Source organism: Phyllopteryx taeniolatus, chromosome 2 (genome assembly GCF_024500385.1).
Source record: "Phyllopteryx taeniolatus isolate TA_2022b chromosome 2, UOR_Ptae_1.2, whole genome shotgun sequence".
Taxonomy (NCBI): Eukaryota; Metazoa; Chordata; class Actinopteri; order Syngnathiformes; family Syngnathidae; genus Phyllopteryx; species Phyllopteryx taeniolatus.
Window position 1 is genome coordinate 37,104,554 of NC_084503.1, and position 15,603 is coordinate 37,120,156.

The 15,603-nt window shown below is 41.6% G+C and overlaps 1 protein-coding gene across 3 annotated transcripts in view; it reads left to right on the forward strand.

Annotated features, from left to right (window-relative positions):
- Positions 1 to 15,603, forward strand: part of mafa (MAF bZIP transcription factor a) — an 87,972-nt gene that overhangs the window by 11,126 nt on the left and 61,243 nt on the right. For 2 of the 3 annotated variants that reach the window (XM_061766059.1, XM_061766060.1), the window contains exon 2: positions 1,172 to 1,237. The exons of the other annotated variant lie outside the window; for it this stretch is intronic. In XM_061766059.1, the coding sequence (XP_061622043.1) occupies positions 1,172 to 1,199 (28 nt within the window). In that variant the 3' untranslated portion in view covers positions 1,200 to 1,237. The remainder of the gene's footprint in view (positions 1 to 1,171; positions 1,238 to 15,603) is intronic. 3 annotated transcript variants of the gene reach the window in all.

Below are 15,603 nucleotides of genomic sequence, written 5' to 3' on the forward strand. Positions count from 1 at the left end.
ATTCAATCTGAGAATGCTTTTGCTATTTCTATAAACCCCCCCACCCCTTTTTTTTTTTTTTTTTTTTTTTTTGAAGAGGGAAGTGACTGCATGCTTCAAATAGACATTAAACGGATACGTGTGGTGTCATTAGAGAGTTGTCCTTGAAAGACTGGCTGCAGGTTATGTTGGTAATGAGGTGCTCGGGACCTGCTGTGGTAACTTTATATGTCTGTAAATGTACCCAGACCAAGAGACGGTGACTTTTAAATAAATGCAACATCATCCCTCAGCAACTCCTTTGCACATAATGTTGACTTGTTAAAATATGTGGGGAAAAAACAAAAACAAAAAAATCAAACACTTGTAACAATCCTATATTTGATCCTTTACAGATTGTAATAAAAATATCTAATAAGGATTTTTCATTCAAAAACTAAATTAAGCTAGTTAAGATGTTTGTACACAAGCTGTAAAATAATGATAATAATACAAATGATTTATGCATCACGGATTTGAAAATGCAATGATTTAATTTTTCCTTTAGTGCAGTCTAGTTTCATCACCGGGCCTGTTTGGCATCAAAGCACAGGGAACTGAGTTATAAGCTAACATTTCCCCATAACATTTATCGAGCGGCTGAGTAACTGCGCACACCTGCTCTCCACTTGAAAACGAAAGTGTCTCTCATGAAGTGTCAGCGTCGAAGGCCAGAAATGCCAAACATCACAGTTCATTAATCTGCGCAATGAATTTAGTCCCTTTTTGAACAATTAATTGGGTAATTTAATGAGCTGAGCAGGTAAAAAGTATTTTGCCTTCTCTGTGGAGCGACACACTGCACGCTTAGATATTTCGTCTCTGGTGGTTACAGTGTTTTGATGCATTGGGCTCTGCCTGTAAAGTCTATTTGCATGCAAATTTTTACATTTCCCTCTGCATCAAACACTTACTGTGATCCATGTACTGTATTCAACCAGACAGACAAGGCGAGAGAGAATCTTGCTCGGCATGGAATTATTTGTTTCTTTGTGATTGTGTGTTGCATTTATTTGTGTGCGTTTGACAGGGTGGCAGAGAATGACGCATGCCGGAGGAAACAGAGGAATGAGAGCAAATGCCACAGCGTGTATTTACCTTGATAGTCATTTATCCTCTCCTGTGTTTTTTCCAATCTTATCTGCTTCTCTAGGTCATCCAGAAAATTCCTCCATCTGTGATTTCAAGCCCCATTCCTCCGCGCCCTTGGCTCCCTCAGGTAAAAAAAAAAAAATCAACTTTATTTCCGTTAGCTTTTTTTGTTCTTTGTCTTTTACACTAACTGAGTGTAAAGTCCTTAAACAGTGAACATACTGTAATTCCATTGTGTAAGTTTGGAATATTTTAAAGTGTGGTTTATGAAAGATTAAATACATAAATAAATGCACTATATATAGAAGGAAACAAATAACCTTTTCTAGCTAGTGTCAATGTAATATTTTCACCAAAGCAAGTCTGCAATGTATTAGACCACAACTTGTAAAGTAAATGTCATTATTATATTATATTTTGTATTAGGAATGCCAGTAGTCATCTACTGAAATTTCCGATTACAATCAAATTTATGTATCAAGAGTTGAATTCACTGAGAAATTCCTCATTCCTCTTTTAAAAGGTAAAACACAGAGCTCACTTAAATTGAAAGTGTCAACATTAATGGACTTTGTGATGGTGGTTGGTCTATTTTCGTTTTTATTATAGGTGGTGTGATGAATGAGTTAAGCATTGTATCTGGAGTGTGTCATGTCATAGCAGGACTCCGCTATTCTTTTGTAGCAAGTTTGTTTTGGTTTGTACGTGCACACTGGGTCAAGTATGTACAATTATATATATTGGACACTACAAATTTGAATGCACAAAATGATGTACAATTTGGAAACCAGCCAAAATGTATGGTGAAATAGTACTCAAAATAACATTTCAACTACAGAACTGTGGCTCAGTTGGTAGAGCGGGTTGTCCAGTGAGCAAAGCGTTGCTGGTTCAAATCCGGGCTCCGACTGTCTGCATGTGTCCTTGAGCAAAAACACTAAACTGTAATTTGTTCCCAGTTGGCCTGGCAGCACCTTGCATGGCAGCAGTTGCACTTTGGTTTCTGAATGTATGGGTGAATGTGAGGCTTTGGACACTGTGATAGTGCTATATAGTGGAGTCCATTCACAAAAAGTAAGGAAATGTGATTTTGGTTGACCCTTCTTGCCTATAAATCTTGTACCCTTGGAAAGCCTATTTGTTTCCCTTTTAAATGGTGCCACTTTTGTAAGGAATATGCAACTGTGGGATGAGCAGCAGCACTTCGAATGTGGGTTGCACCCATGAAAAAAAATTCCAAATCCAAAACTCGAAAAGAAAACGGCACTTTAAGAAGACATTTTCTTCCCCCTGTTAGCACTTCGGTATTGTACGCTGTCTTCTAAAGACTTGCAGTCTTGTACATGTGCGAAAGGTGCGATCGCACAGGGCAACATGGTTGGGCGGGGGCGGATACGCGCAGGGATTTTTGATATGGGCAATATTACCGTCAGGACCCCCTTTCCGTTGCCAACTGGATTTACAATGTAAAGACTTACCACCTGTTGTTTTGGGACTGTTATTGATCGGCGAAAATGTATCATCAGCACCCCCCATCGCTCAATCCTCGATCTGGCAAGCGCCATTTAGGAATGTCGGGGGCTCATCTAGGGCCGGCACGCAGCGCGCCATCCAAGCCAGCACCACTACTGCTTGTAATCAAAGTTTGCAGGAAGATAGCACTGACGACTCTCTGCTCAGACAATCCGGAACGGACCGTCTCTCAATTTTGGCTTTGTTCGTGCGGTTGTATTTCCTGAGATATATTCACAGAGGCATAACACCCCAAAAACCAATTTTTCCCCACTTAAATAAAGTTGAAGAATTGTTCAAAAGCAAACCTTCAGGATGTGCCTGCTTATATCACATAAGGAGGGAAGAAGTTTCGAGTTTCAATGTACATATGGGCTTCACGTATTGACGTGTTATAAATTGTTGGGTTATTTACTTGATTATGTCTAAGTGGGCCGTGTGGTGTGTGATCAGTAGCTGGCCTTTCTCCAGCTCTACTTCACTTCAAGAGGGAGGTAGGACAAAAGCCATCAGGAAAGACAAGGACAAATCTTGCATAGATGAAGTTTCTTAAGTGATCCCCCCCTTCCACATGTCATCACTGTGAATTAGGCGCCCTCTGCTTGTGGCTGAGGGGTGGGGAGTATAAACAATGCCAAAGGAACGGATGTTAAACAAATTAAAGTGGAAAACTATGAGGATGTCTATCTGAGACGCCCTCGTAAATCTCCGCTCCCTGGCCGCGTCAGCGTTCGTTGCCGATGCGGCGTTCTTACAGCCTGCCAGCAGAGCGCAGAGGGGCCGTGTACAGTGTGGTCTGTTCTTAGCGGTCTAAACCGTACGGGAGGCGCGTCTTTGTTTTACGCAAATCCAAGTATATGAGGAGGGGAGGAGGGCCTATGAGTAGTCGAACCACGTAGCTCCGGGGGGACAAGCTGAGTGATGGAGATGGAGAGCCAGGTCTTGGTGTCCTTGCCTGTGGAAAGTGTGTCTGACGCCGGCCAGCACCACATAGATGCCATCAAAATCACTGCGCCTTTGCCTAAGCCATGCAGGACTGTGAGTGAGTTAGATGTTGAGGTGATAACCTCAGATAACCCCACCAACTGGCCAGCATGTGCTATGAAAGTAGACACAGTAGACAAAGAAATGTTAGAGTTCAGAGTCCCAGGAGAGCTAGGGACCCAGGATATGCTGACACTGATAAAACACCAGGTGTGCACATGTATATATATATGTATCAGTATGTGGGAAAAGAAAAAAATAAATAAATAAATAAAATAGTGAGATGAATGTGTGCAAATATAGATTGCAGCCGGCTGGTGTGTGATCACATTAGCATTCTGTTAGGGCCAAACCCAAGTTGAACTGACGTCAACGAAATAGCTGCAGGAGTCCGACTGCTTCTTTTGCCTCATCATCAGTGTTGCACTTCAACACACCACAAAAGCCAGCTGACATCAACTAGTAAATACACGATTGAGACACACCACTTACTGTATGCTATCTTGCCGGTAACTCTAAAGAATGTCACGGCCAGGTAATGTAGTGAATAATGTGAAGTCTCTTCACATTTAGACTAAGTCTAGCTGATTATGTGATGGACATTCCATTTTCCTTCTGTTGAACCCTCACATGATTTGATGAAGTCTGTCAAGATATGCTGATGTCTCACAAAACAGGCAGACACTCTAATAGAGCAAATGGCTATCAATCTTTTTCTCTGGCCAAAATTTGTTTGCTGCCTTTTTCGCTTTCTCACGAACTGATTTATTGAAGCTGACCAGCCAATTAGACCTCTGCTGCCAAATCAACAAGCCCAATCGGCTGGAAAAGCACACAACTCTGACCACTAATCGATGAGCAATGGCCGACCCTCGGCCCAATGTTTGCAGGGCTTGCCCAGGTTTCACCCAAATCCACCTGGCTGTCAAAGAGGTTGTTTCTTATTGTCACATTTACACAAAATGATCCAGTTCCCCTTTTCATTTGCATCCTTACTTCAATGTTTTGCCCAACAAATCAGTTTGTTCATGTCAGTCACACATGCTCAGAGCTGCATGTATTTACAGACAGGCTCTTCTATCACAGCGAGGTCTATTTCTGGGTCCCAGGATGTTGCTCTCCGCAATTGAGGGCAGGTGACATCGATCCAGATTGACCTCTCGTGTGGAGGGGAAAATTAATGAGACAGACGAAGGCGTAGAGGCCTGAGAGAGACGGAGAGGGGGCATGGAGAAATACATACAGTAAACAACCTTCTGGATGATTAATCCAAGACTGGGTGTGATCCCTCCTTACTCCTTTCCACCTCCTCCCCCAGGTGGGAGGGAGAAACTGGACACTTCTCAGGGGGAGTTCACTATTTTTAGGCCTGATGACCAAAAGACACTTGAAAGGTAAAAATAAAGACACCCATGTACAGTGAGATGGGAGCAGTTTGCGTCACTACCACATATCAAGCACACATATCAGTTTGAGCTTTAAAGGAGCTGAAAGGTGGGACACTAGGCTTCATTTGTATGTGAAGTGGTGCTAGATTTAGTGTAGCGTGGTTGGGCAGCGCTCCTCTCTGCTAATTATTTCCCTGAGTTCTCAGTGAGGAGGGCCTCTCTCGCTCAGACAAGGGAGGCTCGACAGTAAGTGCTTTGTCAGCCGACTCTGGGTTTGAGGTACTGTTGGGTCTCTGGTGGACAGTCAGAGAGGCAGGGAAGCCTGGGACTTTGGGGAGAGAGCATCATCACGCATCATTGAAGGGGAGGGGAGTGATATGCTGCAGTTGGGGACATTTTAGTCTGTACTGGCCGGATTTGGTTGGTTCCTATTAGAGTAGTTTCTTACAACTCCTTGTTCTCATAACACAAAAAAGCATCCATCCATCCATCCATCGATTTTCTGAGGGTCGCGGGCATGCTGGAGCCTATCCCAGCTATCATCGGGCAAGGAGGCGGGGTACACCCTGAACTGGTTGCCAGCCAATCGCAGGGCACATACAAACAAACAACCATTGGCACTCACATTCACACCTACGGGCAATTTAGAGTTGTCAATTAACCTACCACGCATGTTTTTGGGATGTGGGAGGAAACCGGAGAGCCCGGAGAAAACCCACGCAGGCACGGGGAGAACATGCAAACTCCACACAGGCGGGGCCGGGGATTGAACCTCGGTCCTGAGAACTGTGAGGCAGACGCTCTAACCAATCTTCCACCGTGCCGTCACAAAAAAAGCAAATGCTGTAATTAGTAACATCTGTAAAATCTTTAATTAACATACAGTAGCACCTTCAGATATGAGTGACCCGACGTGAATTTTTCGAGATACGAGTCGTCATTCGGATGATTTTTTTTTGGTTTGACTTGTGATCAAGAATTTGAAATACGGTGCTGCACAGTGGAAGTGATCCCAGTTCAACTCACTTCACAACAAACATCAGTTTGGCAGAAAATGAACAATTCTTCAGAAGAAGAGGTTTCAAAACATTTAATGCCCGTCCCAGTTAAAATTTACTGCGAAGCTAAACATAAAACAAAGAGAATTATACATTATGTATTTAAAACAAACACATAACTTTGCGTTAAAGTATGTTAGCTTAACACTAACAGATAATGGAAAACGCCACAGACAGGCTAATTAATAGCATATATGTGACCGTGTTGTAACGGTTTAAGCAACACATATTTGAACACAAATGGTGCAGGTGCCGCAACACATGTAGACAGACAATGTAACATTACTTACAGGCAAGTATAGTTTACTGTCTCACAGTAGTTGTGAAACTATTCTATGTTTGTGTCTGTATGACTGTATTATACGGCCCCCGATGGCCAAGTTGCGCACACCAGAGGGAGCTGCAATGAATTAATCATGATGTGAAAACTGTTTAATGCTTTGAATTCTATACAATTATGTTATCACGATACATTTTATAAAGTGCAATATTATAGCGTTCAATCTTATGAAAAAAAAAGACATTACAAAAAAAAAATATGTCTGGCTTTTTTGAGCGGCTGGAACGGATTAATGTTAGTTTCATCCACTTTTAATGGGCAAAAATTTAAAACTCAAGTATTTTGAGGTACGAGCATGGTCACCGAACGAATTAAACTGGTATCTCAAGGCACCACTGTATATCTAAATAAAGCATTACTAGAGCAGAAACAATTTTAGTGTATTATGGCCTTTATGTTTGTGAAATGTGTAGCAGCAGGATTTGCTACTTTTTTCGCTGATGAAACCTTTCAAAGGATAGAAGCAGTAGTGGATATAAAAAAATCTCTCTCTCTCTCTCTCTCTCTCTCTCTCTCTCTCTCTCTCTCTCTCTCTCTCTCTCTCTCTCTCTCTCTCTCTCTCTCTCTCTCTCTCTATATATATATATATATATATATATATATATATATATATATATATATAGGCGGCACGGTGGCCGACTGGTTAGAGCGTCAGCCTCACAGTTCTGAGGTGCGGGGTTCAATCCCCGTCCCCGCCTGTGTGGAGTTTGCATGTTCTCCCCGTGCCTGCGTGGGTTTTCTCCGGGCACTCCGGTTTCCTCCCACATCCCAAAAACATGCATTAATTGGAGACTCTAAATTGCCCGCAGGCATGACTGTGAGTGCGAATGGTTGTTTGTTTGTATGTGCCCTGCGATTGGCTGGCAACCAGTTCAGGGTGTACCCCGCCTCCTGCCCGATGACAGCTGGGATAGGCTCCAGCACGCCCGCGACCCTAGTGAGGAGAAGCGGCTCAGAAAATGGATGGATGGATATATATATATATATATGAAAACTTTTGGCTCAATTACTCACTTAATTCCTATGAGTAAAATAACAACAAACCCAAACAATGCATACAATTGTGAACAGTTTAATAATATCACACAATCCGGTAAATGAAATAACAAGGTATCAAATAACCAAATGAATGATTTGAATATAAACATGTACGTGTTAGTTCCTACACTGCCTTGAACTGAAATTCAGGTCCTCTAAATTCAAATGTCTCCATCTCAACCCTATTCTGTCTGACCGCCTCCTCCAGCACATCCTGTTCTTCCTCCCAAACAAACTTCCTACCTCCTCCTTTCATACCAAAATCAAGTTAACCGCACTTCTTACCCCTCCTCACCACATTGCACCTGCTTGCCTCTGCTCCTTCTCCAATTACACACACTAACACACACACGCTTGCACACGTACACACACTTTCTCCACTTCCATTCTCTCCCTCGTTAGCTTGATGAATGGCTTCACTGCAGGGAAAGTGCTGATTTTCATCCCTCTGTCTGATTTCTGCTGGCTGTTATTAATTTCAAACACTCAGAGAAAAGCAAGCGAGTCGATAAATAAGGAAATGAACACCCTTCATCCTGCCATGCCGTAGCACTCGCAGTCAGTCACCCTCTGCAGATGCCAGGCCTGCTTTTAGAGAGTTCAGATGCACGTTTGAATCACTAGAGGGTTCGATATTTTTATTTCTAATAAAAAAAAGTATTTTGCTACTGCTGCATCCTATCACTCGTTTATGGAGAAAAAAACCCAAACAAAAACAAAACAGAAATAAAATGACCACAAAAAGAAGCAGGTCCAAACCAAATGAAAGAATATAAACAGCTCAGATGAATATGTTAATAAATGTATACATGCAGAGACGATGGAAATAGAAAAATATAAGTTGCAGGGGGACATGGTGGCAGCAGGCAAATAATGATACTGTATAAAAATGCACATTTAACTATATTATGTAGTCCGTACAGTTGTAAGTGATTAGTCAAACAGCTACAAACAAACCGTAATACCTTCAGAGACACTGCAATATCTTTCTTGCTGATGGGAAAAAAAAGTTTCACTTTTTGAATGTATGTAATTAAAACCATGCAGTGTATTTCAATAAGATGAGTTGGCCCAGGTACTAAAATCTCAAATATTAGAAAAGAGAAAGGATAAACGGGTCTGTTGAGTGCTCAGTTAATATACAGTCTTGAACACATATTAACACATATCAACATAGTTTATTATTCCCTTGGCAAGATGAAAAAAATCATAATAATAAACACAGAATTCTTTGGAATGAGAAGAACGTAACATAAATATTAAAAGAGAGGAGGCCAGCAAAGAAGACAGAATAGAGAGCAAAGAAAATTGTAGGAGGGGAGGAAAAGGTACAGAAAGGAAATAAAAGGTGGGAGAAGCACAGGTTTGGAAAGGAAAGAAAAGGAGAAGTGAGGAGAGAAAAAGTGAAGTATATGGACAGGGATGATCGCTAAGAAAGGAAATGAAAAAAGGGAGGAGAGGTTGTAGTGCCATGGAGCCTGCAAGTCTTCTGCAAGGCTCTGCGAGTGTCGACAAAACTTTTTACAAGGCATAGTTGCTCTCATTGTTAACTGTTAAATGCTGGGGCTGCGTTGGAGCAGTGGAAATCAAGGGAAGGAGTGGGGGAGTAAATATTTGTATCACTCAATTTCTCTCATAGTTCTGGTTAACCAAGCAGGGAATGTTCACGTTGAGGTCCAGTACAGCCTGGACAGTGTCACCCTGAAGAGAATATGTCTTTAGAGGCCTAACGAGGAGGCTCACAAGTTCCAAAGGCCATATGCGAGTCACACTCCCGTGTCATGTGGGTGCACTCTGTGAAGCGACACTACATTGGTCAACTTGTTGTCTTTTTGTAATGCTTTGGAAAAAAATATTGTTGCACACAAGAATTGACAGTCCTGCTTTGCTCACATTCGTTTGTACAGCCTCAGTATGTAGCAAAACTAGCAATCAATCTTCTTCGCAACTGATTTAATTACTTAATCTCAGTGCATATTTGAAGTGGTCGCGACAGAAGGAAGCTGGTGAGAGCAAATGAGTTCGCAGCTGATGGTCTCTCGCTAAGAGTAGCGGACAGCAGTGTAGGATGATGACATTATCGGAAGCAGCTGCATATTGATACCAAAAAAAAAAAAAAAAAACGAGAATATGTACTTTCTCAATATAAACACCCTGCTGCTCTTGCATTTCATCAATGACATTGTCCCAGATTATCGCACTACTCGTCACTTTAAACTGCATACACTCCTTGAAGTCTCGGCGCCCTTTGCACAATGGTCATTGCACCAGACTATTGCAATATTAGTCATTCGAACTGCTTGCTCTAAGTGCTAGAGGACTCTGCATATTTTACACAATTGTCAAAAAATAATAATAATAAAAAAAAATTACCGGCATTACCAGACAACTGTTTTTTTTTTTTTGTCAATGTCTTTATGTCTCAAAAGTGTTCTCTGTCAATTGACTGTCTGTTGTCGTACTAGAGCGGCTCCAACTACCGGAGACAAATTCCTTGTGTGTTTTTTTGGACATACTTGGCAAATAAAGATGATTCTGATTCTGATGACCCCTAACAAACCATAAACAAATCATAGTAAAACACAGTTTTCCATAGAAAGGTGTAGGCCAGACAACATGCTTTTCAGTTGAATGCCCCTGAAGTTGTACAATGAAAAAATGAACCAAGATTTTCATCCATCCATCTATTTTCTGAGCCGCTTCTCCTCACTAGGGTCGCGGGCGTGCTGGAGCCTATCCCAGCTGTCATCGGGCAGGAGGCGGGGTACACCCTGAACTGGTTGCCAGCCAATCGCAGGGCACATACAAACAAACAACCATCCGCACTCACATTCACACCTACGGGCAATTTAGAGTCCCCAACTCATGCATGTTTTTGGGATGTGGGAGGAAACCGGAGTGCCCGGAGAAAACCCACGCAGGCACGGGGAGAACATGCAAACTCCACACAGGCGGGGCCAGAGATTAAACCCGGGTCGTCAGAACCGTGAGGCTGACGTTCTAACCGTCCACCGTGCCAAGATTTTCAGGGGAAAAAAATGCTTGCTCTCGATCTTCAGTCCATTTCTATTTACATTATCTCCTATGGGACCAACTGTTTTGAACTATGGACAAATCAAAGGTCGACCATATGAAATATAGAGGTGCCTTAAGATACGAGTCACCCAATTTACAGGTTTTTCAAGTTAGGAGCTGATTCATTTGATTAGACTCATGAGCAAACATTTGAGATACTGTATGATCACAGTAAACTCCACTCACTTCACAACAAGCAGCAGTTTGGCAGTTTAAAAAAGAGGTTTCAAGCTGTGTATTGCCACTCCTAGATGAGGTTTACTGTCAAACTAGACCAAATAAATTACACATTATGTATTTAAAACAACCACACAGCTTTGTTGTGTTACAACCGTTTAAGCAACGGGAATTTGAACACAAACGGTGAAGCGACACATTTAAAGAGACAATATAACAAGACTCACAGGCATGTACTCGTGATCTTTTGCAAATATAACTAATATTGCTGCAGTTTACTGAATCCGTTATGAAACTCTTCTTGGTGTGTGAATCTATCTCTGTATTATATTGCCTCCAAGTGGCCAAGACCTGCACACACAAAGGAGCAGGGCAATGTCCATTGAATCGAAGCAAAACAAAATGTGGAATAAACTGTTAAATTCTTTACATTCTATTTAATTACGTCATTACTATGACATTACTTCATGTTTTTATAAACTACAGTATTACAGAGTGCTATTTTTCTTATTAAAAAAACTTTTTGTTGTTTTTTGGAAAGTTGGAATGGATCAATGGCATTTTCATTCGTGCAACTGGGAAAGATGATTTGAGATATGAATTCCTTGAGTTAAGAGCCTGGTCACGGAACAAATAAACTAATAAAAGGAGGTACAGTCACATCTACATCCAAAATTCATTCAGGATCCAAGATCTGAAAATTAAATATGGACAAAAATGTAATCACCATATAATAATTGCATCTAATCTAATCCAACAAGAATACATTCATGGTTTGACATTACTGGTTATTATGAAACATACAAATTGGGTTCAGATATTTTATAGCGTTATAAGCAACTGAATATGTTTAATGGGATTTTCCATACTGAATGCAAATTGCTTCAGTGTGCAATCTGGATACGATCTGGATAGAATTTTGGTTTGACATTACGGCTTCTGACCCTTGCATACATACATGATATATGATCATTTCGTCTTACTATGTGGATTGTCACCTTATACTGCATGTGTTCGTAACAAAAAAGTTATCAAAAAGTGTCGTCTGAAATCAAATACACGTAATCCAACAACCAAACCACACCAATAAAAAAGAAACCTCCATGGCAGATGAAAAGGGAATTAATGAATGACTTGGTCCCTACACTATCATAATGTGTCAGCCAATAAGTACTCATACTGGTGCCATGACTCGATCCCTCGGGTGATCATGAGATAGCTATCAAACATAAATGCAATTCCAAGATTTGATGCATACAGTACTGACATACAAACTCTCATTTTCTTTCCATGTCTCTTGATAGTAGCCCTAATAGACCTTCTTCCCAGTGGCACGCTGCAGTTGCACTCACTTACAGTACGATGGCTTTAATGAGATGTCTGTGCAGTTTGTGTGTGTGTGTGCGCGCGCGCGTGTGTGTGCATGCGCGCGTGTGTGTGTGTTTGCGACTCTGTTTGCCTGCCTGAGAAAGATGTTAGCGATCCTCATGGCCCTGTTTATCTCCACCCTTGTGTTGGAGTAGAGGGAGGTCAGAGGCAGGGCTGCCTGGATCCTTCTCCATTCCCACGGCTGCCGTCTCACAGGCACAGTGGCCACAGGAGGATAAAAAGACTATGGATTTTTTTTTGTATCCCTCCTTCTCCCTAAACACACAGAGAAGAAAGATTACACACAAGATGAGCACATCCTAGCCCATTCAAAGCAGCTTTAAGCTCAACATTAGATGGAACTGGCCTGAGCGCTACGGTTCATGGAACTAGTGCACACACAGACACACACAGACACACCTACACACGATAACGTAGACAAGATACCTTCGTACAGTTTTCTAGTTTGCTGCCTCGTCATTTATGCAGCAAAGCTCTGGCGTTTAACCATCGTGTGCAGTTTACACAACATAGGTACAAATGGGAACATTTGAAAATGGGATTCTGAGGAGAAGTAGAGACCATCATCACTTCTGTGTAAACAATGAAAATGGTAGCGTGAAAATGAAGATCATGCACGTGTGTTTAGTGTAGGGAGCTCAGGGTGGTTTAAGCTTACAAGTGTGCATATTACATTGTTTTGACCTGAGTCACGTGTCCGTGTGCACATGAATTGTTGGGCTCACCATTGATGGGAAATGATTAGGGTATTTAACTAAAAGGTATCGGCTTGATACATATTACCATAAGACATTCTTGTGAGATTATGATACAGTATGTCTTTGCTGCAAAGCGTGACATCTGGTGCAAACTAGCAATTGTGGCATCATACTGTATGCATCACTTGTGAGGTTTGCTACTTGTTATCGACACCAGAGAGAGAGGGCAACTTTCCAGTAAAACAGAAGGCATGTGTCATGACACGAGAAGGACACAGTGCCTTTAGCATAGACAACATTGTCACATATGGAGCAGTCAAGGTCGTGCATATACATGCATATTTAATTGACAGAAAACATATTATATTACCATTGTTTGTATTATACCGAAAGATTGTCTGTCTTTTCCTTTTCCAAATTCAAATTTTCAAGTCAGTTTGTGCTGTACCAATCGCAAAGCTTCTCTGAGATGACACACCTTGGCAGCATCTTGCACTTGCACTGCGTGTGCCGTAAATAGCCCGAGTGCACCGAGCAGCTCTGCTGTGTTTGGACCTATTTTAGGGCTGACACAGGAAACAGGGCCATCCTGACAGTCACCCTGCCAACCGGTACCGCACACAGAAGCCCCGGAACCTTCTGTCACACACGCATACATACACACAATCACACAAACAGCTGCTATTTTTCATACTGTATATCGTGTCATTTACTAACTTGTCAGAGGATCATCCGACTAGCAGACGGATGTTATTTTGGCGAATCTTGTCTAGTTTCACAGTTCTACTTCATTATTCCGCAAATATTCACCGTTCATCCAAGCACCCTGCAGTGCCAATTGGTGTCCACCACACATCCCCCATCTTGTCTTCTTCGTCATAAAACCTTGCACTGCCAGAGCGAGTTTAAATCCAAGACAGCTAAAATCAACCATACTATTTGTGTCTATAGCATCTGCATCGTAAGCAAAAGGTAAGCAAAGATTCACTTGAGCAGAGAGCTCAATTACTCACAACACTGATTTCTGCTGTTAGCTGCTTGCAGTACAGCTGGAGGCCTCGGGCTGAATGGACAGTTAATTTGGATCTAATTGAATTATTGTTTCTTTACTGGTCTGTATTTTTTGGTGAGAGTCAATTATTCATTAACCTGCTAAACATTTTGGTAAAATTAAGTGAAGCCACATGAGCAGGCGCATTTAAGCATAAAGACGTAAACACTGCTTCAAACACCTCTTCAGCAGTCTCTCATATTTGAGCTGGAAGATAAATGTTGCAGGCTTCTCCTGCCTCCCTGTGTAATTATGTGCATGGTGATGTGCTTTTACAGCCTGCCTAACAGTCGGAAATGATCTCCTGGAAATGAACTCCAATTAATTTTGACACTTTGCAAGCGTACGAGTGTGCAGAAACACTGTAATGACACTTAACGGGAAATTGGCTCCAGTTGAAATATTTAATAAACTGTATTGCAAGTTCAAACTACTGTACCTTGTATGATTCTGACAGCTTGTTCCTGTAACACACATCCTTGCAAGAAAAAGAAAAAAATGCTGCTTCGATGCATATGAGGGGGTAAACAAATGGCAGAGGTGTCACACTGACCAGATACTAGACCAATTATTACATTGTGACAGAGACACCTCAATGTTTAGTCACCCTTGCTTTTTCTCCTCTCCCTGTGAAATGAACAAAATGTCAGAGATTAGTACACAATTGCTTTGAAATCCCAAATATGTAATATATTTGAGTTTTTTTTTTTTTTTTTTTTTTTTTAGTATTATTATTATTATTATATTTTTTTAATAGGGAAGTCTATAAAAGGAAACAAAAAGGGACCTTTCGGTCTTTTATGGTCAGTGACATGTCATGCCACAGTGATACCTTTTGTGCCACACATTCTGTTGAGCTGGCACTTTTGCAGAAGAGCACCTTTTGTTTTGGGGGGAGGGGACTGGGCGTTACGGCCAAATCTATTGTCCAGACACAGCCCCTTCATGAATTACACTTTTCTATTTTCTAATAAAAGCTACCTCCTTTAAATGGCTAATTTTGCAAAAGTTCACCAGTCGCCCACCGTGCCCAAATGCATATTCATTTATTTATTTATTTATTATTGTGGAAATTACCTCAGCCTTACTCCAATTAAGACTTCTGGGAGCAGATGGGTTTTCTCCAGGCACTCCGGTTTCCTCCCACATCCCAAAAACATGCATGGTAGGTTAATTGACAACTCTAAATTGCCTGTGGGTGTGAATGTGAGTGCAAATGGTTGTTTGTTTGTATGTGCCCTGCGATTGGCTGGCAACCGGTTCAGGGTGTACCCCGCCTCCTGACCGATGATAGCTGGGATAGGCTCCAGCACGCCCGCGACCCTAGTGAGGAGAAGCGGCTCAGAAAATGGATGGCTGGATTGATGGATGGGAGCAGATGCTGCATCATTCGTAAATAAAGCACTCAGAGTTTCTTGAAGGTAGAAAATCACAATTCAAGTGAAAGTCCACTAACCATTTGAAAGGCCATTCTTCCATTCCCCGTTTTAACACCTTTAAAATACAACTTTTCCCCAAATCTCAATTGCATGTGTGTTTTCCTTCAACAATCACACAGATTTTGCAAGGCTTTATTTAAACAGATAATCAGCTACTAGAGGCCCCTAGCATTCCCTAAACCAACTCCTCGCCTTGCCTCTCGGTCTTTCAAAACAACAAAAAGGAGGGGAAAAACGAAAGGAAACTCCTCCAGAAATTAAAAAACTTTTATGCAGACAGTGCAGAATAGGATTACCCTACAGTGCTTCACTTCCAACTACTAAAATACTTTCCTCCAGTAAAA